At 38.1% G+C, this 25,050-nt stretch overlaps 1 protein-coding gene across 5 annotated transcripts in view; it reads left to right on the top strand.

Annotated features, from left to right (window-relative positions):
* SPIDR (scaffold protein involved in DNA repair) overlaps nt 1-25,050 on the top strand; it is a 471,127-nt gene that overhangs the window by 185,123 nt on the left and 260,954 nt on the right. For all 5 annotated transcript variants that reach the window (XM_030937328.1, XM_030937325.1, XM_030937329.1 and 2 more), the window contains one exon: nt 3,149-3,368. In XM_030937328.1, the coding sequence (XP_030793188.1) occupies nt 3,149-3,368 (220 nt within the window). The remainder of the gene's footprint in view (nt 1-3,148; nt 3,369-25,050) is intronic.

Below are 25,050 nucleotides of genomic sequence, written 5' to 3'. Positions count from 1 at the left end.
GAAAATGTTGCCTGGTAGCACTGAAATGGCCTTTTATATACTCAACATCTAATTGCAAAGCATTGTTCTTTGTTTGTAAAATGAGTATATCCCCTGCTTGGATTAAAAGCTTGCTTCTGCCAGGCATGGTGGCTCACGCCTGTAATTCCAGCACTTTGAGAGGCTGAGGCAGGAAGATCACTTGGAGCCCAGGACTTCAAGACCAGCCTAGGCAACAAAGTGAGACCATGTCTCTCCAAAAACATAAGAAAATTAGCTGTGATGTTATGGTGGTGTGAGCCTGTCATCCCAGCTACTTGAGAGGCTGAGGTGGGAGGATCCCTTGAGCCCAGGTTATTGAGGCTGCAGTAAGCCAAGGTCACACCACTGTACTCCAGCCTGGGCGACAGAGCAAGACCCTGTCTCTAAAAATAAAATAAAAGCTTCCTTCAAGCACATTTTTAGTGTAAGTTGCCCCTTGCTTTTTTCTCTCTCAGACAAGGAGGAGCTTACCCTGCTTTATTTTCTCCTAGGAAGGAAGGCCATGGAGGGTGTTTCGTAGAAAGAGCTTTAGAATGCTCGGTGGAAAGGATAGCCCTGTCCCTGACTTAGTGTCACAGCTATGGGAGCGCTGCTCAGTATTGCTTCCAAGGCCTGTTTAGTCACCACATGAGCTGCTGTGTGCAGCACTGCAGTGGTAGCTAACATCATAAAATGTTATTCTGCAAGTTATTTGGTACTATAGATCTTGATCAAAATTCATAGTTACTAGAATATTGTCAAGATTTATCATAGAAATCTTCGAAGAAACTGTAGTCAGGCAGTATGATGCATCTTAGATACATAAGTATTTCTTCTGTAATACTATTTATGTATTTCTATAATAGCCTGCATTTATAAAATCTGTCAGGGTCTATGGGGACTTGAGCTGCCCAAGACAAGAATTAGTTTCTGAAGAGAACTTGTGCTGCTTGGACAGGCAGCTGAGCATGGCTGGGGGCTGCCACAGTGCCCAGAACCAAGAGCCTGTACTCAGCTGGCACACTTGAACTTGAGCAGACCCTTGGTGCTTGAGAGCAGAAGTGTCCCTGGAGCCCTGACAGCTGCTGCTGTCAGTGGGGGAGAGGGGAGGCTTGAGGCCTGTGCCAGTGCTGGGAATGAACCCTGAGTTGAGTATAGGTACAAGTTTTAAAAATTCTTAAATTATGTCTCAAAATGCTCCTGTGGCCACTGTAGCTCCTAAATCTAGGGCTTTTCCCTTTGCTTCTGAAGACTCTAATTCTGCACAGATTGCTCTGGCTGCCCTGCTGAGGAAAAAAATTTTGTGGACTGAAGTGACCTCCACATTATCCTGATTTCTTTTCCAGTTTACCAATTGAAGATGAGCTACTTTTCATTCACAAAATGCCTGTTGTGGCGAAGCATCTGTGTGTTCACTTCTTAGTACCTTTCTTTACGAGTTGGTTTCATTCCTCTGTTCCCTCCCTAGAGTGACTAGCAGAAACTCGTTATATGCTGCTTGTACTTGTGCTTATTCATATCCTTCCCCCATTCTGTTTTCTTGCCTTAAGAAATAGTTGTCCAAGACAGTGCTCAGGGGAGGCAAGGTGACCCAGGGCCCAGTATATGGGCATGTGCCATGGACACCTAGATAAAGAAAGGGATGAAAAATTTGGGGTTGAGTGGGAAATGAATGAAGAAAAAGTGAGAGGGAGAAAGAAATAGAAACTCAATTAAACTGTACAATTAATATCTTAGCACTGTCTAAATATTAATTTTTATTATTCACTATTAACCAGTTGGCTGAAGTGGTAGAGAAACTCACATTAGTGAATATCTGTTATTAACAAGGCAGTACGTTGTACCCTTCATTTTTGTTGTTCTCAATTTATGTATTTTTTTTAGTTAAAAAGCACAGAGAGTAATAGAAACACATAAGCAGACTCACTGCCTAGAATTAGTAACACATGTCAATCCTTTGTCTTTTTTTTTTTTTTTTGTTTCCCATACTTTTGTAACAGAAACAATATGACACATAAATTTGAAACCCTCCGGGTTCCCCTCCTAAGTCATACTCCTCTTTCTGTCTCCTTAGAGTCAGTGGCTTTCATGATTTTTCTGTGAATCCTTCTATTTATATTTTTATACTTATCTTGTATTCATAAACAATATTGTATTGATTTCTGTGTTTTTTAAAATTACATTATAGGTGTCATACTCTGTATATCCTGTTTATCCCCTTTCATTTCTGGAGACCTCTTCATCTGATTCTTACACATCTAGTTCACTTCATTTTAAGTGCCGTATAGTGTTCTGTTGTATGAACACACCATGGTTTACCCATCTTACTGATTTATGCTGGGTGCAGTTTTCTACTCTTATAAACAATGCTGAGATGTGTATCCTTGTTTAGGTATACTGGTGCATCTGACAGTTTCTGGGTACCTACCTAAGAATTCTGGGGTATGGGCTATGCACACTCTCAACTTCAGTTATCTCATTTAATCCGAGCAAATCTTTCCTCGGGCAGGTGGCAGGATCTCCATTTTACACATAAGAGAATTGAAGTATTGAATGCCATGGAACTTGACCAACTTAATAAGGAAACCAGTACTTGAATCCAGATCAAATTCCACCCATTTCAATCTCGAGCTCTAATACCCAGCAGTCCACATAACTCTTCAACTGTTAGCCCTTCTGATCATTGGAACAGTTGCAGCCAGCTAGTAACATACATGATTTCAAAGCAGAGAATCAAAACATAATAAAGAGGAGGGTCCATCCTTAAGAAGAAGAAGAATCCACAGTGGCCATATTCTCCTTGTGGTCATCAAAGGATTTGAGACTTGGAGTAAAAAGCGTGCTCCTTAAAATGATGGGTCTAAGGTTTCTATTTATACAGGCCTATTTCTTCATGACAGAAGACTGTTTATTTTATGTTGCTTAAAATCTGTTTATTAAATGCAACATGCAGGCCTATTTTGATTAAACAAAAGTGTTATAGTGAGCGTGGTGGTGTCTCTGTTTTACTTTGCAAAATGTGGAGACTGTTTTCTCCAGGTGAAGAGTGCTATCTGCATGTGGATCTTTTTTTCATGACACTTTATTCACGCTTGAATCATCTGTCTTTTGATTTCATTTTTGCTTTGTTCTTTTCTTCAACTTCTAGGTAGAAAATCCGGTGTATTAACTGTGAAAATTTTAGAGCTGCACGAGGAATGTGCCATGCAAGTTGCCATGTGTGAGCAGTTATTGGGGCCACCAGCCACCAGCCCCTCCCGAAGTGTGACCCTCAGGCCTGGAGCTGGCCTGAAAGTTCTGTTCACCAAGGAGACTGCAGGCTACCTCAGGAGCCGTCCCCAGGACACTGTCCGAATCTTCCCTCCCTGGTGAGTGCGTAGAACTGAATCCAGCAGTCACCAACTGTGAGTCAGCCTCATAAGAAAAGACATTTTTATCAGGAACATTTTTGTCACTTTATCATAGAGCAATGCCAGAGGAAGAGAGCCAGGATTGGACGTGGGTTTTCTGTCAGAGAAGCACTGGATTTTCTCTGATGTCTCGTTTCCACTTCTGTCAGCAAATTTCTGATAATTTGGGGTGAGAGGGTTGAGGAAACAACTGTATTAAGATTCTTGCCCAAGGATGTGTTATAAGATCTGGCTGTTTTTGTTTTTATGTTTCTTAGAAAAATAATTTTGTTAACAGGCATTATGTGACAATAGGATAACACATTAATTACATATTTCTTAGTCACTTGAGAGGGGAGAATAAAAAGCATGAATTAAGATATACTAGTGTTTGAATTGCAGGAGCAAAAGCGGTCATTATTGGATCAGAAAGTATTTTAAAGGATACTACGTTTGCTCTCTTTTGCAGTGGGATATTGATTTTTAGCATGAATAGAAGAAGATCATACTACCTCTGAGGAAAAGTTTGAGCACCCTTGTTTTAAGAGCTGATTATTAATTTGTTGGTAATTTTTTATAAGTTTTCATTATGTATGAGGAAGGGCTATAGGATAAATTTTTATAAGTATTATTGCTAGATCAGAGAATATGTGCCTCTTTAATTTTAGCAGACTTTGTCAAATGGCACCATTTTACGTTCCCACTAGCAATGCCTGAAGTGCCTTTTTCTTCTCCTTTACAAACCTACTCTATTGGTCTAGACCAAGTTAAAAATTGGAAATATGATGTTCATCATTTTAATTTGTATTTCTCTTACATAAAATGGGCTTAGGCATATTTCTCCATGTTTAAGAATCATTTGTATTTCATTTTATGTCCATTGATAACTTTTGACCTTTCTTCTCTTATACTCTTGGTCCTAGTGATTTCTACCAATTTTTTATACATGATTAAAAAAAAAAAAAGTAGCGCCTTGTCAGTCATATACATTGCAGTTAGTTCATTCCCCATTTGTCATTTGACTTTTGATGGTTTTAGGGGGCAGGGGTTTGTTTTGTTGGTTTGTTTTTGATGAACAGAAATTTTCTGTTTTTCTGTGGTTGATTTTACCCATCTTTTCTTCTGGGTTTTGTATCATTGATAGAAAGGTTTTCCTTACTATGAGGTATAAAAGTTATTCTATGTTTTATTCTAAGACTTTTATGGATTTAAAAAAATTTTACATTTAAGTCTTTTGACACTACTGGAATTTATCTTTATGTGTAATATGTGAGGTAGTGAATGCAATTTTATTTTTTTCCAAATGGCCACCAGGAGTCCCAATATTATTTATTGAACATTCTGTTTTTTCTTCATATGATTTTAATGCTGCCTTTATCATGTACTAAATACCTACATATATTTTGGGCTATTTGCTCTTTTAATGTAACTGTATTTGCACATGCTAGTATTATACTATTTCAATTACTATAGTTTTATATGGTGTTTTAATAACTGCTGGGACTACTCACATCTCATTAAGCTTAATTTTTAGAACTTTCCTCCTAATAATTGCTTCCTTTCTTTTTTGCTTTAAATATTTGCCTTTAACATTTATTTTCAAATATGCATTGTAAAAGTTAAAACAATTCAGAAATATATAACTTAGAAAGTGAATCCTCTTACCCCCACCTCTTTAATTAATCACACTCATTGTAGATGACCGCTGTTAACAATTTGGAGTATAATCTTCCAACATTTTTTTTAATTCTTAAATACTCAGTAATGTGTTTAACACATCCCAGTGACTATACATAATCTATATGTAAGTTATGTAATCCTGCCTATTTTTCTATAATGACTTTAGGTTTAACTTACTGGATTAAAAACAGATTGATAGGTTTTTTAGGGTAGGTTAATCTCTGCATTCACGGAGTAGGGCTTTAAAGGTAGTGTCTGGCCAGGGTTCTGACGTGATGCTCCCCTCTCCGTGTTCATGGAGTACACAGCAGCACAGGACTTCTATCAGCATCTCTCTTACCTTGAACCTGTCTTCCCTCCTTCAGAAATCAGTCCTCATTCAGATCTTCTCTGTTCACCCCTTGGTTTTACTCCCTTGTGGAATTTAGCTCTTTCATTAGTGTCTAAGTTCATTTGTGGTGGCAGAGCCTTTTATTATTATTTTTTAAAAATCTCCTCCCTCCTCAGCTTTTGAAATTCTTTTTTTCTTTTTCTATTTTTTGTAGAGACAGAGTCTTGCTATCTTGCCTAGGCTGCTCTCAAACTCCTGGCCTCAAGCAGTCCTCCCACATTGGCCTCCCAAAGTTCTGAGATTATAGGCCTGAGCCACTAGGCCTGGTCCCTTCTCAACTTCTGATTTTTTTGGCACACCTTTATATATTTTAAAATGCATTTATTAAATGACCTTGTTTTTTAAATACCTAAATATGATTATTTTCCTTCAGGGAAGATGTTTTAGAGGCTTTAAATGTAGGACATTTTCTTGGGCTTATGAGAAGTAAAATTAGATCAAGCTTATCTACAAAGATTTCTATGACCAAGAATTTCTAAATCCCAGTGACTCCTTAGACTTTACAAGTAAATGAGTTATTATCATTAGACTTTGGAATGTTTGTAGGTCTGGATCTTACCAAACAACCCCTGGGTGTTACTTTCCACAGGAATGCCTGTGGGCTGTCAAGTGATTATTTGCTTGTATTCAGCATATAATACTTAAGAAAATAGAAGAGGCTGGGCGCATTAGCTCACGCCTATAATCCCAGCAGTTTAGGAGGCCAAGGCAGGCGAATCATTTGAGGTCAGGAGTTCGAGACCAGACTGGCCAACATGGCAAAACCCCGTCTCTACTAAAAACACGGAAAGTAGCTGGGTGTGGGTGGTGCGTGCCTGTGGTCCCAGCTACTTGGGAGGGTAAGGTGAGAGAATCACTTGAGCCCAGGAGATGGAGGTTGCAGGTAGCCAAGAGTGCACCACTGCATTCCAGCCTGGGTGACAGAGCAAGACCCTGTCTACAAAAAAATAAATAAATAAATAAATAATGCACAACAAAAAAAAAAACATCTCATACTTAATGAAAGAAAACCAAACTAATTTTTAAAGGACTAGTCTTTTTTTTTTTTTTTTATGGAAACTTGAGAAATAATAGTGAATATATTTTTCCTTGTAGGCTGGCTGTCCTTTTCCCACTAGCACCCTTCTGTGTTCATTTAAACTATTTTTTAACATGGGCACAGTTTTTTAAAAGAATCAATAGACTTTAGATGCTCCTATAGGTCCTGGAGTAATAAATGTGAGTTTAGGTACAGTGGCTGCTTACCCCGAGGAGCTCAAGAGCCCTCTGTAGATATTACCTGGTAAATTCTCATTGGATTCCAATGGGATGTAATGCAGCTTTGCCTCTGGCAATCTGAAAATAAAGATAGAAGTAAAATGTCTTGCCTCTAATTAATTGCATTATGAAATAGTCATAGAATTGTATAACAGTAACCAACTTATTAAAAAGTACATTAATCTATGTAATTTCAGGCATATAAAAATAAAATAGTAAAATGAATCCCATGTCCCATGGTTTCAACATTTATTAACTAATGAATAAATAGCTTTTACTACTCAAGCAAACTGAAAGCTTTATAATGATTCCAAAGAAACATCTCACCACTTGAACACAGATATAGTAGAAAAAACAAATGAAGGAATTTACTATAATGATACTGGGGAGAGAGGAAGGTAGAAACCATCTGCCTGATTACATCCTGCCATGAAATCTAATGCCAGAATGAGGGTGGGTGAGAGGTTAAGTGTGTGAGAGTGTATCCAGGGACAACCAGGACACCTCTCATTCATTCAGAAGTATTTATTGGTATCCCCTAATACCAATACTTTGCTTCTCCACAGAATACACATCCCAGTATGCTGGAAGAGTGAAGTCTGACTTTCCCTATTGTCATGAGTATACCCTTCCATCGGTCCGTTCATATCGTCATCTTTTTAGTCACTACTTAGTGTTCCACCATATGAATATGTGGTAATTTAAACATCCCCTTATTTAGGATTGTTAAGGTTGCTTTCTATTTTTAGCTGTTTTAAACACTGCTTGGGTGAAATATTTATCATTATACCTCCCTTCTGATTTGGTTCTTAGACTATTTCTAGAAGTAGAAATTCTTGGTCATAGAATACCAGTGGGTTTTGAGCCTTTTGATATATGGTTTCTCTAGTAACCTGTAAAGATTGAAGCTGTCTCAGCTGCTGCCAGTTTCTCATCACACCACACTCAACATTTTTTATGGCTGCACAGTGTGATATAATTTTTAAAACACTTTCCATATTCTCAGGATATGGTACATATTGGTTCTTTTACTATCATAAACAGCTATGTGGTAGATATTGTTATATATGTAGTTTGGTATGTACTTCAGATACTGTTTCAAAGTAGGTTTTAGGAACTGTTTTAGTATAGTAAAGGGTGTGTGTTTTGGTTTTGCTGTTGCTGCTTTGACTCCTTGGTATTAAGTCATCTGTAAACCTCATAGCAGAGTCCCTGCAGCTGGTCGCATTGAATATAGCCCACTTCATTTTATTGTGCTTTTTTGCTTTTATAGCACTTCACCCATGTTTCACTTTTTACAGATTGAAGGTTTGTCAACCCTGAATCCAACAAGTCTCTCAGTGCTATTTTTCTAACAGCATGTGCTCACCTCGTGTCTCTATATCACATTTGAATAATTATCCCAATATTTCAGTTTCTCATAATTATTATCTGTTATGGTGATCCGTGATGTGTGATCTTTGATATTGCTATTGTAATTATTTTGAGGTGCCATGAACCATGGCTGTATAGGATGGCAAACTTAATTGATAAATACTGTGTGTGCTCTAACTGCTCCGTCAACCAGATGTTCCCCCATCTCACTTTCTATCCTCAGACCTCCCTATTCCATGAGACACAACAATATTGAAATCTGGCCAGTTAATAACCCTAATATGCCCTCTAAGTGATCACATGAAAGGAAGAATTGCACATCTTTTATTTTAAACCAAAAGCTAGAAGTGATTAAGCTTAGTGAGGAAAGCATGTCAAAAGGCAAGGTAGGCTAAAAACTAGGCCTCTTGTGCCAGTTAGGCTTCTTGTGCCAGTTAGACAAGTTATGAATGAAAAGGAAAAGTTCTTGAAGGAAACTAAAAGTGCTATTCCAGTGAGCATACAAATATTGAGAAAGCCTTATTGCTAATATGGAGAAAGTTTGAGTTGTCTGGATAGAAGGTCAAACAAACCATAACATTCTCTTAAACCAAAGCCTACTCCAGAGCAAGACTGTAACCCTCTACAGTTCTTTGAAGGCTGAGAGAGGTAAGGAAGCTTTGGAAGAAAAATTCGAAGCTGATTCATGAGAATCATGATCATGATTCATGAGAAGTTGATCCATGAGATTTAAGAAACTCCCCCATAATATAAAAGTACAAGATGAAGTAACAAGTGCTGACAGAGAAACTGCAGCAAATTATCCAGAAGATATAGCTAAGATCATTGATGAAAGTGGCTACACTAAACAGCAGATTTTCAGTGTAGATGAAACAGCCTTATATTCGAAGAACATACCACCTAGGACTTTCATAGCTGGAGAGGAAAAGTCAATGCCTGGCTTCAAAGCTTCCAAGGACAGGCTGACTCTTTTATTAAGGTCTAATACAGCTGGTGACTCTAAATTGAAGCCTGTATTCATTTACCATTTTGAAAATTCTAGGGTCTTTAAGAATTATGCTAAATCTATTCTGCTTGTGCTCTATAAATGGGACAATAAAACCTGGATGACAGTGCATCTGTTTACAGAATGGTTTACTGACTACTTTAAGCCAAACTGTTGAGATCTACTACTCAGGGAAAAAAAAAAAAAAAAAGAAAATTTCTTTTAAAATACTACCCCTCATTGACAATGCACCTAGTCAGCTCTAGATGTACAAGGAGATGAACGTTGTTTTCATGCCTGCTAACACAACATCCATTCTGCAGCCTGTAGATCAAGGGGTAACTTGGACTTTCAAGTCTTGCTGCCATAGATAATGACTTTTTTTTTTGTTTGTTTGTTTGAGGTGGAGTCTTGCTCTGTCGCCCAGGCTGGAGTACAGTGGTGCGATATCAGCTCACTGCAATCTCCGCCTCCCAGGTTCAAGTGATTCTCCTGCCTCAGCCTGCTGAGTAGTTGGGATTACAGGTGTGTGCCACCATGCCCAGCTAATTTTTGTATTTTTAGTAGAGACGGGGGTTTCACCATGTTGGTCAGGCTGGTCTCGAACTCCTGACCTCATGATCCACCCAGTTCAGCCTCCCAAAGTGCTGGGATTACAGGCGTGAGTCACCGCGCCCGGCCACCTTTCAAGGGTCTGGGCAAAGTAAATTGAAAACCTTCCTGAAAGGATTCACCATTCTACCTCCCATTAAGAACATTCATGACTCATGGGAGGAGGTCAAAATATCAACATTATCAGGAGTATGGAAGAAGTTGATTCCAACCCTCAATAGTGACTTCAGGGGTTTAAGACTTCAGTGGAGGAAGTAACTGCAGATGTGGTGGAAAAAGCAGGAGAACTCAGAAGTAAAGCCTGAAGATGGGACTGAATTGCTAGTCTCCTAACTTTAATGGATGAGGAGTTGGTTCTTATGAATGAGCAAAGAAACTGGTTTTGTTTGTTTTTGTTTTGTTTTGTTTGTTTGTTTGTTTGTTTTGAGACAAGAGTCTCGCTCTGTCAGCCAGGCTGAAGTACAGTGGCACAATCTTGGCTCACTGCAACCTCCGCCTCCCGGGCTCAAGCAATTCTTCTGCCTCAGCCTCCCTAGTAGCTGGGATTACAAGCATGTGCCACCACGCCCGGCTAATTTTTGTATTTTTAGTGGAGATGGGGTTTCACCGTGTTGGCCATGCTGGTCTCGAACTCCTGACCTCAGGTAATCTGACCGCCTCGGCTTCCCAAAGTGCTGGTACTATAGGCGCGAGCCACCACGCCTGGCCAGAAACTGGTTTCTTTAGATGAAATATATTCCTGGTGAAGAGCTGTGAACATTGTTGAGAGGACAACAAATAATTTAGAGTATTCCATAAACTTAATTGATAAAGCAGCAGCAAGTTTGAGAGGTTTTACTGCAATTCTGAAAGAAGTTCCAGTAATACCATCAAACAGTATCTCATGCTACAGAGAAATCTTTCTAGAAAGAAAGAGTCAATTGATGCAGCAAACTTCATTGTTCTCTTTAAGAAATTGCCACAACCACTCCAGCCTTCACACACCACCACCACCATCAGTCAGTAGCAATCAACATCAAGGCAAGACCCTCTCTCAGCAAAAAGATTATGACTTACTGAAGGCTGCATTTTTTATCAATAAAGTGTTTTTGATTAAGGTATGCACTTTTTTTTAGATATAATGCTGTTGCACACCTTACAGGCTATAATATAGTGTAAACATAACTTTTATATGCAATGGGAAACAAAAATTCATGTGAATTGCTTTACTGTGATAATAACTTTATTGGAGTGGTCTGCAGCTATACTTCCAGTATCTCCAAGATATGCCTGTACTTTTTCTTATATTTATTTACTGGTGACAGTTTTTCTTTTTATAGTTATATCACTTAGAATAATAATTTTGTTATTTCCTTCCCAATACTAATGCTTCTTTATCTGATTAATGTCTTACTGCTTTGGCTAAAACATTCAAATCAAATTTTTTTTTACTACTGTATTCCCAATGCCTAGAATAATGGTTGAAATGTAGTAGGCACTCAGTAACTGTATGTTAATATTGTATTAAATCATCATGAAGATGTTGTCAGCCTTGTTTATCCTCTCTAATTGAATGAGATTTTGTTGATTTGTACATTCATTTAAAATGATTTACTGAATGTTTACTTAACTTACTCTTTAATAAGCCTTGTACTAGAATTCCTGGGAATACAACATTCAACATGAATGTCAAATTGTTTCTGCCCTTAAGGAGCTCACAGTGTGGTGGAAGAGAAAAGTAATATAAACAAGTTATAAAAGACCATTGTAGGCGTAGTAATAGGTATCTGTACAGAGGGTGCAAGAGGATTGAGGAGGTAAGCACAACCAGTAGGTAGGTCAGTAGGGCTGGGTGGTTATGTATGTGAGTGTATGTGTGAGAGTGTGTGTATGTACCTGTGTTTATGTGTGTCTGTGCTGGGGAGAGTACAGACTGAGAGATGTGGTATCAGGGGTAGCTTCCTGAAGTTGGTGATGCCCTATCTGAGCTAAAAGGGCTATGTTAGAAAGAAGCAGGGGAGGGACTATGACGGCATTTGGAGTAGGGGAGACCACATGAGTAAAGACCAAAAAGTCAGAATGGCCTAGTGTAAGACATATGCAGGGGTGTATATAGTGCTTTGTGTACAAAGTGGAAATTCTAAGGCAGTAGCAGCAGAAAATGAATCTGGAGAACCTCCCCGTGGGTAGTGTTAACAAGCTGAGATTTATAGGAGAGGCATGATGATCTGATTCACCCTTTAAAGTCTGTGGAGGATGACTGGAGGTAGAAGGGCAGAATAAATGCATCTCGGAGGCTGTGGGAGTAGCCCAAGTGTGGAAGAAGGTGGTACTTTGGACTATGATGGTGAATAGTGGATTTGGAATATATTTTGGAGTTACAGGCAACAGGGTTTGCCGATGGGTTTGATGTGGTATTTAAGGAAAGATAGGAAACAAGGAAGACAACTAAGTTTTTGGCTTGCACAAACAAGTGAATGATCATGCCATGTACTGAAATGGGAGACTTGGGACGATTTGTGGGGCCCAGTCAATGGTAGTTTTTTGGTGCCAGCAGTAATTAGAGCCTAGAGTAAACACAAGAGAGGTTGTGATTCCAAAAGAGAAACTCTGTCGGCTTGTCTGGATTTTTAGTATAACCCATGTGTGGTAATTGGCAGAGGACAGAGGTAGAGCCCATTGGCCTATTCACAACTGCTTTGGTTCCTGTTTTATATTTGCCACATGAGATTCTTTGAAATAAATAAATTGCTGGCTCCTATTGCTGAGACCAAAGCAGTACTAAAGATGGAAGGTTTGTTTACTGGGTGAGATTATCTTCCTGTTGGGACAACGAGGAATTCAGTGTTTTCCATCAAAATTACAGGGTGTCTTGAGAAGAAATAAGTAGGAAAGAAAATTAATGCAGTATGAAAAGGGAAAAGATAAAGACTGTGAGGATAATCTAGATAACCTGAAAAACTGGAAGGAAGAGAAGGAAGGTAGTCATTTATTCTGCATGAGGAGGAAGTGAAGTTAGATGACACTCTTCAATGGGGTGTATCTTAGTCTGTTTTGTGATGCTATAACAGAAAACCTCAGACTGCGTAATTTATAAGCAATAGAAATGTGTCAGCCTGGTGCAGTGGATCTTGTCTATAATGCCAACATTTTGGGAGGCTGAGGTGGGCAGTGGATTGCTTGACTTCAGGAGTTTGTGAGCAGCCTGGGCAAACCCCATCTCTACAAAAAATACAAAAATTAGCTAGGCACAATGGTGCATGCTTGTAGTCCCAGCTCCTTGGGAGGCTGAGGTGGGAGCATCACCTGAGCCCAGGGAGGTCAAGGCTGCAATGAGCCATGATCACACTACTGCACTTCAGCTTGGGTAACAGAGTGAGACTCTGTCTCAAAAAAAGAAAAACATGTATTTATCTTATGGTTCTAGAAGCTGGGAAGTCCAAGAGCATAGCACCACTATTTGTTGAGGGCCTTCATTTTTCATCTCCCCATGGCAGAAGGTGAAAGGGCAAGAGAGCACAAAAGCAAGAGGGAGCCAAACTTGCTTTTATAACAAGGCCATTCTTGTGATAGCTAGCCCACTCCCATGGTAATGACATAAATCCATTCAGGAAGGTAGCACCCTCATAATTTATTAGGTCCCACCTCCCAATACTGTTGCATTGGAAATTAAGTTTCCAATGCTTGAACTTCGGGAAACATATTCAGACTATAGCAGGGTGTTCATAGAAATATGATTAAAGTGTTTTGTGCTCAAATAAGTTTGGAAAAGGCTCCTCAAATGTGTTCCAGTTGTTATATTGTAGGACTGCTCAGAGTCTCTCATATTCATATGTATATTGTTATTTCCAGTAGAGGGAAGCAGAAATGGCAACATTTGAACTAAATATTAGCAAACAAATTACCGTGCTCTTCCTAATGTAAGATACTAAGTAAAGAGAGCAACTGAGAGGAGTAATGTCATGAAAATGGTGTAGAGTAGGAAGTTCCAGAAATCCAGCCCTCTGTCTAAATAGCTACCAACCTGGAAGGAACCATATGAAGTGCCTGTTGTGGAACTCTACAGTACAGTTGAACACTCACAGCAAGTATTGAAGTATAATTTGGAAAAATCACAGATGGACAATTCCAGTCTTCAGCAAGTAAGATTCTGCGATCCCTGAGGAGTGGGATAGATTCCCAGAGTTTTTATAAAATACTACTGAAATGTCCAATTCTCAACAAAAAATTACAAAACAAAGAAACAGGAAAATATGGCCCAATACAGGAAAAACATAATTTTATGTAGCCATCCCTGAGGAAATTCAGATATTGTAATTATTAGTCAAAAATGTGAAATCAGTTGTCTTAAATATGTTCAATGAGTTAAAGGAACCCATAGATAAATAACTAAGGGAAATCAGGAAAATGATATCAAAACAAAATGAAAATATCAATAAAGATATTGAAATTATTTAAAAAACAAAGAGAAATTCTGGAGCTGAAAGTACAATAATTTAAATTTCAAAAACACACTAGAGATTGGGTGTGGTGACTTAACGCCTGTAATCCCAGCACTTGGGAGGCTGAGCTGGGTGGATTGCTTGAGTCTAGGAGTTCAAGACCAGCCTGGGCACCATGAAGAAACCCCATCTCTATAAAAAATGCAAAAATTAGCTGGATATGGTGGTGCACTCCTGCAGTCCAGCTACTTGGGAGGCTGAGGCACAAGAATGGTTTGAACCTGGGATGCGCAGGTTGCAGTGAGTTGAGATCATGCCACTGCACTTCAGCCTAGGTGACAGAGTGAAACCCTGCCACAAAAAAAAAAAAAAAAAAAAAAAAAAAAAAAAAAAACCCACACACTAGAAAGATTCCACAGCAGATTTGAGGAGGCAGAACACAGGCTCATTGAACTTGAAGAAAGAAAATTGAACTCTGTCTGAGGAGCAGAATGAAATAAATGAACAGAGTCCAAAGGACCTGTGGGACACTATCAGGCATAGAACCCTGTGTATTATAGGAGTACCAGAAGGAGAAGAGAGGAGAGGAAGTAAACACCAGAAAAAATATTTGAAGAATAATGGCTGAGGAACAATGTCTGCCAGCTTCTGTGCCAGCCCCTCAGTGATCAAAAGCAGCAATTAGCAATTAAAACACGTAATCCACCCTGGTCCCAGCAATCTGAACCAGGATTGTGGAGCTAGGGAATGTGGCATGGTAATTGCTGCCATTTGAAATGCTAATTTGAAATTATTGAAGAATAATGTAACTCCTCAAATGTGATGAAAATCTTTACTGTACCTACCCAAGAAGGCCAATGTACTTCAAGCATAATCAAATCAAAGAGGTCCACACCAAGGCACATTGTAGTGAAACTGATGAAACCCAAAGACAAAGATGGTGTATTGAACGCAGCAAGAGGGAGGCAACTTGTTACGTATAAGGGATCCTCAATAATATTAACAGCTTATTTCTCATCAGAAACTATGAGGTCCAAAATCAATCAATCAATCAAAAAAAGAAGCAAAAAAAAAAAAAAAAAAAAAAAAAAGAAAGAAACTACGGGGGCCAGAAAGCAGTGGGATGATGTATTTAAAGACCTGAAAGAAACTGTCAGTCAAGATTGTATATCTGACAACAATATCTTTAAGAATAAACTAGATGAAGCTGGGCCTGGTGGCATGCATCTATAACCTCAATGACTTGGGAGACTGAGGAAGGAAGATTGTTGAAACCCAGGAACTTGAGGCTGCAGTGTGTTATGAACATGTGTGTGAACAGCCACTGCATTCCCTCCAGCCTGGGCAACACAGCAAGCTGCTGTCTCAAAAATAATAATAATAATAATAAATAAGAATAAAGGAGAAATTAACACATTTCCAAATATTATAAAAGCCAAAGTAGTTCATTACTGATAGACAAGAAATGCTACGGCAAGTCCTTTGGGCTGAAAGGAGGAAATACTAAACAGCAATTTCAAGCCAAAAGAAAAAAATAAAGACTATTGGTCAAGGTAGTTACATAGGTAAATGTAAAAGCCAATATTACTGTGCTTTTGGTATTGTTATTTCTCTTTTTCCTATATAATTTTATGGGCAAATGCATTTAATAATATGTATAAAGATATAGTCTGTGACAATAAGAAAAAGGGAGGTGGTAGAGATACAGAGGAGCAGAGTGCTTGTAGACTATTGAAACTTGGTTTTATTCAAAGGATGTTGTTATTTAAGATGTTGATTGTAATTTCCCAGAAAATTATTAAGAAAATAACTAATATAGAGAATGGGAGAAAAGAAGGGAATTAAAGTGAAACACACACACACACAAAACAGAAAAATATCTAGTAATGAAGTAATTGATATAAGAAAAAAGTGTATAAGGCATAAGGAAAAAGTGAATTTCTTCTTTATTGGTAATCATATAAATGAATGAAACGCAACTGTTAAAAGGTAGCAATTGGTAGAAAAGATTAAACAAAACAAGAATCCATGTATAAGCCATCTACAAGAGAATCAAATTAAATATAAGGATACAAAATGGTTGATAGCAAAAAAATGAAAATGCTAAAAAAAGAACAGGGGTGACTATATTATTATCAGACAAAATTGACTTGTTAAATCTAAAAAAGTTTACAAGAGATGCAGAGGACATTATAAATTGATAATAGGTTTAACACAGCAAAAACAAAATAATTCTAAATATATACACACTTAACAAAGGAGCCCCAAAATATATGAAGTAAAAATGGGCAGACTTGAAGGGAGAAATAGATCTATAATAATTGTTGAGGCTTCAATACCCGTTTTCAATAATGGACAGAACAAACATACAGGAGAGCCATGAGGAAATAAAGGATTCAACAGCTGTATAAACCAATTAGACCTAATAAACATGTGTAAAACATTCCATTCAAAAATATAATACCCATTCTTGAGTGCACACGTAACATTCTTTAGGTTAGACCATATGTTAAGCCACAAAACAAATAGTTATGAATTGAATTGTGGTCCCCTAAAATTTAAAATGTACAATCCTAACTCGCGTTGCACCTCAGAATGTGGCTATGTGGAGATAGAGCCTTTAAAGAGGTAATTATGGTTAGAGTGGGTCCTAATTTAATATGACTGGTGTGCTTATAACAAGAAGGAGATGTGTGCACATAGAGGAGGTGCCATGTGGGGACACAGTGAGAGAGACAAGCCAAGGAGAGAGGCCTCAGGAGAAACCAAGACTACTTACATCTTGATCTTGTACCTCCAGCATCCAGAAATGTGAGACAATAAATTTTGGCTAAGTCACTTGGACTGGTATTTTGTTAGGATAGCTCTAGCAAACTAATACATTTTAAAACTTTCAAATTACCAAATATCTTTTCTGTTCACAGTGGAATGAACCTAGAAAACACTAACAGAAGGAAAACTGTAAAATTAATAAATGTGTCGAAATTAAACAACACAGCCTTATATAACCATTTGGTCCAAGATTTTCTTTTCTTTTTTTTAAGTTAATTTATTTCCATAGATTTTTGGGAAACAGGTGGTATTTGGTTATACGAGTAAGTTCTTCAGTGGTAATTTGTGAGACTTTGGTGCACCCATCACCCAGGCAGTATACACTGAACCCAATTTGCAGTCTTTTCCTCACCTACTTCTCACCCTTCCCCCACCCCCGAAGTCCACTGTATCATGCCTTTGCATCCTCATAGCTTAGCTCCCACTTACGTGTGAGAACATATGATGTTTGTTTTTCCATACCTGAGTTACTTCACTTAGAATAAAAATCTCTAATCTCATCTAAGTTGCTGTGAATGCCATTAATTGATTCCTTTTTATGGCTGAGTAGTATTCCATAGTGTGTGTATATACACACACACACACACACACACACACACACACACACCACAGTTTCTTTATAGACTCGTTGATTGATGGGCATTTGGACTGGTTCCACATTTTTGCAATTGCATATTGTACCGCTATAAACATACATGTGCAAGTATTTTTTTCCTATGACAACTTCTTTTCCTCTGGGTCAGTACCAGTAGCGGGATTGCTAGGTCAAATGGTAGTTCTACTTTTAGTTCTTTAAGGAATCTCCACACTGTTTTCCATAGCGGTTTGTACTCGTTTACATTCCCACCAGCAGTGTAGAAGTGTTCCCTTATCACCACATCCACATCAACATCTGTTATTTTTTGATGTTTTAATTATGGCCATTCTTGCAGGGAGTAAGGTGGTATTGCATTGTGGTATTGACTTCCATTTCTGTGATCATTAGTGATGTTGAGCATTTTTTCGTATGTTTATTGGCCATGTGTATATATTCTTTTGAAAATTGTTCATATCCTTATCCCACTTTTTGTTTGGATTTTTTTTTCTTGCTAATTTGTTTGAGTTCCTTTTAGATTCTGGATATTAGTATTTTGTCAGATGTATAGATTGTGAAGATTTTCTTTTTTTTTTGTTTGTTTGTTTGTTTTTGAGGCTGAGTCTTGCTCTGTCGTCCAGGCTGGAGTGCAGTGGCCAGATCTCAGCTCACTGCAAGCTCCGCCTCCCGGGTTCCCGCCATTCTCCTGCCTCAGCCTCCCAAGTAGCTGGGACTACAGGCGCCTGCCACCTCGCCCGGCTAGTTTTTTGTATTTTTAGTAGAGACGGGGTTTCACTGTGTTCGCCAGGATGGTCTCGATCTCCTGAGCTTGTGATCCGCCTGTCTCGGCCTCCCAAAGTGCTGGGATTACAGGCTTGAGCCACCGCGCCCGGCCGAAGATTTTCTCCCACTCTGTGAGTTGTCTGTTACTTTGCTGACTATTCCTTTTGCCATGCAAAAGCTCTTTAGTTTAATTAAGTTCCACCTCTTTATCGTTGTTTTTCTTGCATTTGCTTTTGGGTTCTTGGTCATGAAATCTTTGTCTAAGCCAATGTCTACAAGGGTTTTTCCAATGTTATCTTCTGGAAATGTTACAGTTTCAGGTCTTAGATTTAAGTTCTTGATCCATCTTGAGTTGATTTTTGTATAAGGTGACAGCTGAGGATCCAGTTTCTCATTGTCCTACATGTGGCTTGCCAGTTTCCCCAGCACCATTTGTTGAATAGGGTGTCCTTTCCACACTTCATGTTTTTGTTTGCTTTGTCAAAGATCAGTTGGCTGTAAGTATTTAGGTTTATTTCTGGGTTCTCTATTCTGTTCCATTGGTCTGTGTGCCTATTTTTGTACCAGCACCATGCTGTTTTGGTGGCTATGGCCTTATAGTATAGTTTGCAATCAGATAATGTCATGCTTCCAGATTACTTCTTTTGGCTTAGTCTTGCTTTGGCTCTGCGGGCTCTTTGGTTCCATATAAATTTTTGGATTGTTTTTTATAGTTCAGTGAAGAATGATGGTGGTATTTTGATGGGAATTGTATTGCATTTGTAGATTGCTTTTGGCCATATGGTCATTTTCACAATATTAATTCTACCCATCCGTGAGCATGGGATGTGTTTACATTTGTTTGTGTCATCTCTGATTTCTTTCAGCAGTGTTTTTTTAGTTTTCCTTGTAGAGGCCTTTCATCTCCTTGGTTAGGCATATTCCTAAGTATTTTATTTTATTTTTCAACTATTATAAAAGGGATTGAGTTCTTGATTTGATTCTCAGCTTGGTCACTGATGGTATATAGCAGAGCTACTGATTTGTGTACGTTAATTTTGTATCCTGAAACTTTGCTGAATCTGTTTATCCATTTAGGAGCTTTTTGGAGGAGACTTAAGGGTTTTCTAGGCATACAATCAAATCATCAGCAAACAGTGACAGTCTGACTTCCTCTTTACTGATCTGGATGCCTTTTATTTCTTTCTCTTGTCTGAATGCTCTGGCTAGGACTTCTAGTACTGTGTTGAATAGAAATGGCGAAAGTGCACATCCTTGTCTTATTCCAGTTCTAAGAGGGAATGCTTTCAACTTTTCCCCATTCAGTATTATGTTGGCTGTGGGTTTATCATAGATGGCTTTTATTACGTTGAGATATGTCCTTGTATGCTGATTTTGCTGAGGATTTTAATCAAAAAGGGATGCCAGATTTTGAGGGATGCTGGCTTTTGTGAAAGGCTTTATCTGTGTCTCTTGAGGTGGTCATGTGATTTTTGTTTTTAATTCTTTTTATGCGGTATATCACATTTATTGATTTGTGTATGTTAAACTGTCCCTGCATCCCTGGTATGAAACACACTTGATCATGGTGGATTGTCATTTTGATAGTTGGATGCGGTTAGCTAGTATTTTGTTAAGAGTTTTTGCATCTATTTTCATCAAGGTTATTGGTCTAGTTTTTTTTGCATGTCTTATGTGCTTTCCTGGTTTTGTTATTAGGGTGATACTGGCTTCATAGAATGATTTAGGGAGGATTCCTGTCTTTCTCTATCTTGTCTAATAGTGTCAACAGGATTGGTACCAGTTCTTCTTTGAATGTCTAGTAGAATTCAACTGTGAATCTGTCTGGTCCTGGAATTTTTTTTCTGCTAATTCTTTTATTGCTGTTTCAATCTCGCTGCTTTTTATTGATCTGTTCAGGGTTTCTAATTCTTCCTGATTTAAGCTTCCTGTATCTTTCCAGGAATTCAGCGTCCTCTAGGTTTTCTAGTTTATGTGCATAAAGGTGTTTATAGTAAGTAGCCTTAGATAATCTTTTGTATTTCTGTGGTGTCAGTCGTGATATCTCCCATTTCATTTCTAATTGAGCTTATTTGGATCTTCTCTCTCCTTTTCTTGGTTAATCTTGCTAATGATTTGTCCGTTTATCTTTTCAAAGAACCAGCTTTTTGTTTTCATTTATCGTTTGTATTTTTTTGTTTCAATTTCATTTAGTTCTGTTTTGATCTTGGTTATTTCCTTTCTTCTGCTGGTTTGGATTTGGTTTGTTCTTGTTTCTCTAGTTCCTTGAGGTGTTTCTCTAGTTCCTTAGATTGGCTGTTTGTATTCTTTTACTTTTTTATGTGGGCATTTAAGGCTATGAAGTTTCCTCTTAGCACCACCTTTGCTGTCTCCCAGGGGTTTTGATAGGTTGTGTCACTATTATCATTCAGTTTGAATAATTTTCTAATTTCCATCTTGATTTCATTGTTGACCCAATAATCATTCAGAAGCAGGTTATTTAATTTTCATGTATTTGCTTGGTTTTGAAGATTCCTTTTGGAATTGATTTCCATTTTTATTCCACTGTGATCTGAAAGAGTACTTTATATAATTTCAATTTTCTTAACTTCATTGAGACTTGTTTTCTGGCCTATCATATGGTCTGTCTTGGAGGAAGTTCCATGCACTGATGAATAGAATGCATGTTCTGTGGTTGTTGGGTAGAATATTTTGTAAATATGTTAAGTCCATTTGTTCAGGGGCATAATTTAAATTCATTGTTTCTTTGTTGACTTTCTGTCTTGATGACCTGTCTAGTGCAGTCAGTAGGAGTATTGAAGTCCTCCACTATTATTTAGTCGCTGTCTATCTCGTTACTTAGGTCTAGTAGTAATTGTTTTATAAATTCGGCAGTTCCAGTGTTAGGTGCGTATATATTTAGGATTGTGATATTTTCCTGTTGGACAAGGCCTTTTATGTTAGTTTGGTGCAAAAGTAATTGTGGTTTTTCCTATTTTTTTCTGTCCTTTTTTTTTTTTTTTTTTTTTTTGACAGGGCATATGACATTTATTTCTATTCTGACATGTCAACTTCTGTATTTCCTTTCTTTTAGGTTGTATACATTCAGTATTTATTTTCAGTCATTTTGCCAGTGTCTAGTTATTTTTTTTTATATATACTTTAAATTCTAGGGTACATGTGCACAACGTGCAGGTTTGTTACATATGTATACATGTGCCATGTTGGTGTGCTGCACCCATTAACTCGTCATTTACATTAGGTGTATCTCCTAATGCTTCCCCCCCCCCCCAAATAGGACCCGGTGTGTGATGTTCCCCTTCCTGTGTCCAAGTGATCTCATTGTTCAGTTCCCACCTATAAGTGAGAACAGGCGGTATTTGTTTTTCTGTTCTTGCGATAGTTTGCTGAGAATGATGGTTTCCAGCTGCATCCATGTCCCTACAAAGGACAAGAACTCATCCTTTTTTATGGCTGCATAGTATTCCATGGTGTATATGTGCCACATTTTCTTAATCCAATCTGTCACTGATGGACATTTGGGTTGATTCCAAGTCTTTGCTATTGTGAATAGTGCCGCAGTAAACATACGTGTGCATGTGTCTTTATAGCAGCATGATTTATAATCCTTTGGGTATATACCCAGTAATGGGATGGCGGGATCAAATGGTATTTCTAGTTCTAGATCCTTGAGGAATCGCCACACTGTTTTCCACAATGGTTGCACTAGTTTACAGTCCCACCAACAGTGTAAAAGTGTTCCTATTTCTCCACATCCTTTCCAGCACCTGTTGTTTCCTGATTTTCTAATGATTGCCATTCTAACTGGTGTGAGATGGTATCTCATTGTGGTTTTGATTTGCATTTCTCTGATGGCGAGTGATGATGAGCATTTTTTCATGTGTCTGTTGGCTGTATGAATGTCTTCTTTTGAGAAGTGTCTGTTCATATACTTTGCCCACTTTTTGATGGGGTTTTTTTTTCTTGTAAATTTGATAGAGTTCCTTATAGGTTCTGGATATTAGCGTTTTATCAGATGAGTAGATTGCAAACATTTTCTCTCATTCTGTAGGTTGCCTGTTCATTCTGATGGTAGTTTCTTTTGTCTGTGCAGAAGCTCTTTAGTTTAATTAGATCCCATTTGTCAATTTTGACTTTTGTTGGCGTTGCTTTTGGTGTTTTAGACATGAAGTCCTTGCCCATGCCTCTGGACTGAATGGTATTGTCTAGATTTTCTTCTAGGGTTTTTATAGTTTTAGGTCTAACATTTAAGTCTCTAATCCATCTTGAATTAATTTTCATATAAGGAGTAAGGAAAGGATCCAGTTTCAGCTTTCTTCTTATGGCTAGCCAATTTTCCCAGCACCATTTATTAAAGAGGAAATCCTTTCCCCATTTCTTGTTTTTCTCAGGTTTGTCAAAGATCAGATGGCTGTAGATGTGTGATATTATTTCTGAGGACTCTGTTCTGTTCCATTGGTCTATATCTCTGTTTTGGTACCAGTACCATGCTGTTTTGGTTACTGTAGCCTTGTAGTATAGTTTGAAGTCAGGTAGCGTGATGCCTCCAGCTTTGTTCTTTTGACTTAGGATTGTCTTGGCAGTGCGAGGTCTTTTTTGGTTCCATATGAACTTTAAATCAGTTTTTTCCAATTCTGTGAAGAAAGTCATTGGTAGCTTAATGGGGATGGCATTGAATCTATAAATTACCTTGGGCCATTTTCACAATATTGACTCTTCCTATCCATGAGCATGGTAGGTTCTTCCATTTGTTTTTGTCCTGTTTTATTTCACTGAGCAGTGGTTTGTAGTTCTCCTTGAAGAGGTCCTTTACATCCCTTGTAAGTTGGATTCCTAGGTATTTTATTTTCTTTGAAGCTATTGTGAATGGGAGTTCATTCATGATTTGGCTCTGTTTGCCTGTTACTGGTGTATAAGAATGCTTGTGATTTTGCTATAAATTTGATTTTGTATCCTGAGACTTTGCTGAAGTTGCTTATCAGCTTAAGGAGATTTTGGGCTGAGACAATGGGATTTTCTAAATATGCAATCATGTCATCTGCAAACAGCGACAATTTGACTTCTTCTTTTCCTAACAGAATACCCTTTATTTCTTTCTCTTGCCTGATTGCCCTGGCCAGAACTTCCAACACTATGTTAAATAGGAGTGGTGAGAGAGGGCATCCCTGTCTTGTGCCAGTTTTCAAAGGGAATGCTTCCAGTTTTTGCCCATTCAGGATGATATTGGCTGTGGGTTTGTCATAAATAGCTCTTATTATTTTGAGATACGTTCCAACAATACCGAATTTATTGAGAGTTTTTAGCATGAAAGGCTGTTGAATTTTGTCAAAAGCCTTTTCTGCATCTATTGAGATAATCATGTGATTTTTGTCTTTGGTTCTGTTTATATGCTGGATTACATTTATTGATTTGCGTATGTTGAACCAGCCTTGCATCCCAGGGATGAAGCCCACTTGATCATGGTGGATAAGCTTTTTGATGTGCTGCTGGATTTGGTTTGCCAGTATTTTATTGAGGATTTTTGCATTGATATTCATCAGGGATATTGATCTAAAATTCTCTTTTTTTGTTGCATCTCTGTAAGGCTTTGGTATCAGAATGATGTTGGCCTCGTAAAATGAGTTAGGGATGATTCCGTTTTATTCTATTAGAATAGTTTCAGAAGGAATGGTACCACCTCCTCCTCATACCTCTGGTAGAATTCGGCTGTGAATCCATCTGGTCCTGGAATTTTTTTGGTTGGTAAGCTATTAATTATTGCCTCAATTTCAAAGCCTGCTATTGGTCTATTCAGGGATTCAACTTCTTCCTGGTTTAGTCTTGGGAGAGTGTAAGCGTCCAGGAAATGATCCATTTCTTCTAGATTTTCTACTTGATTTGCGTAGAGGTGTTTATAGTATTCTCTGATGGTAGTTTGTATTTCTATGGGGTGGGTGGTGATATCCCCTTTATCATTTTTTATTGCATCTATTTGATTCTTCTCTTTTTTCTTCTTTATTAGTCTTGCTAGCAGTCTATCAATTTTGTTGATCTTTTCAAAAAGTAGCTCCTGGAGTCACTGATTTTTTGAAGGGTATTTTGTGTCTCTATCTCCTTCAGTTCTGCTCTGATCTTAGTTATTTCTTGCCCTCTGCTAGCTTTTGAATGTGTATGCTGTTGCTTCTCTAGTTCTTTTCATTGTGATGCTAGGGTGTCAATTTTAGATCTTTCCTGCTTTCTCTTATGGGTATTTAGTGCTATAAATTTCCCTCTACACACTGTTTAAATGTGTCCCAGAGATTCTGGTGTGTTGTATCTTTGTTCTCATTGATTTCAAAGAACATCTTTATTTCTGCCTTCATTTCGTTATGTACCCAGTAGTCATTCAGGAGCAGATTGTTCAGTTTCCATGTAGTTGAACAGTTTTGATTGAGTTTCTTAGTCCTGAGTTCTAGTTTGATTGCACTGTGGTCTGAGAGACAGTTTGTTATAATTTCCGTTCTTTTACATTTGCTGAGGTGTACTTTACTTTCAACTATGTGGTCAATTTTGTAGTAAGTGTGATGTGGTGCTGAGAAGAATGTGTATCTGTTGATTTGGGGTGGAGAGTTCTATAGATGTCTATTAGGTCTGCGTGGTGCAGAGTTGGGTTCAATTCTTGGATATCCTTGTTGACTTTCTGTCTCGTTGATCTGTCTAATGTTGACAGTGGAGTGTTGAAGTCTCCCATTATTATTGTATGGGAGTCTAAGTCCCTTGGTGAGTCTCTAAGG

This window comes from Rhinopithecus roxellana, chromosome 9, assembly GCF_007565055.1.
Source record: "Rhinopithecus roxellana isolate Shanxi Qingling chromosome 9, ASM756505v1, whole genome shotgun sequence".
NCBI classification, from domain to species: Eukaryota; Metazoa; Chordata; class Mammalia; order Primates; family Cercopithecidae; genus Rhinopithecus; species Rhinopithecus roxellana.
Note: the sequence above shows the minus strand (reverse complement) of the source record. Positions and strands in the feature narration are given on the sequence as shown.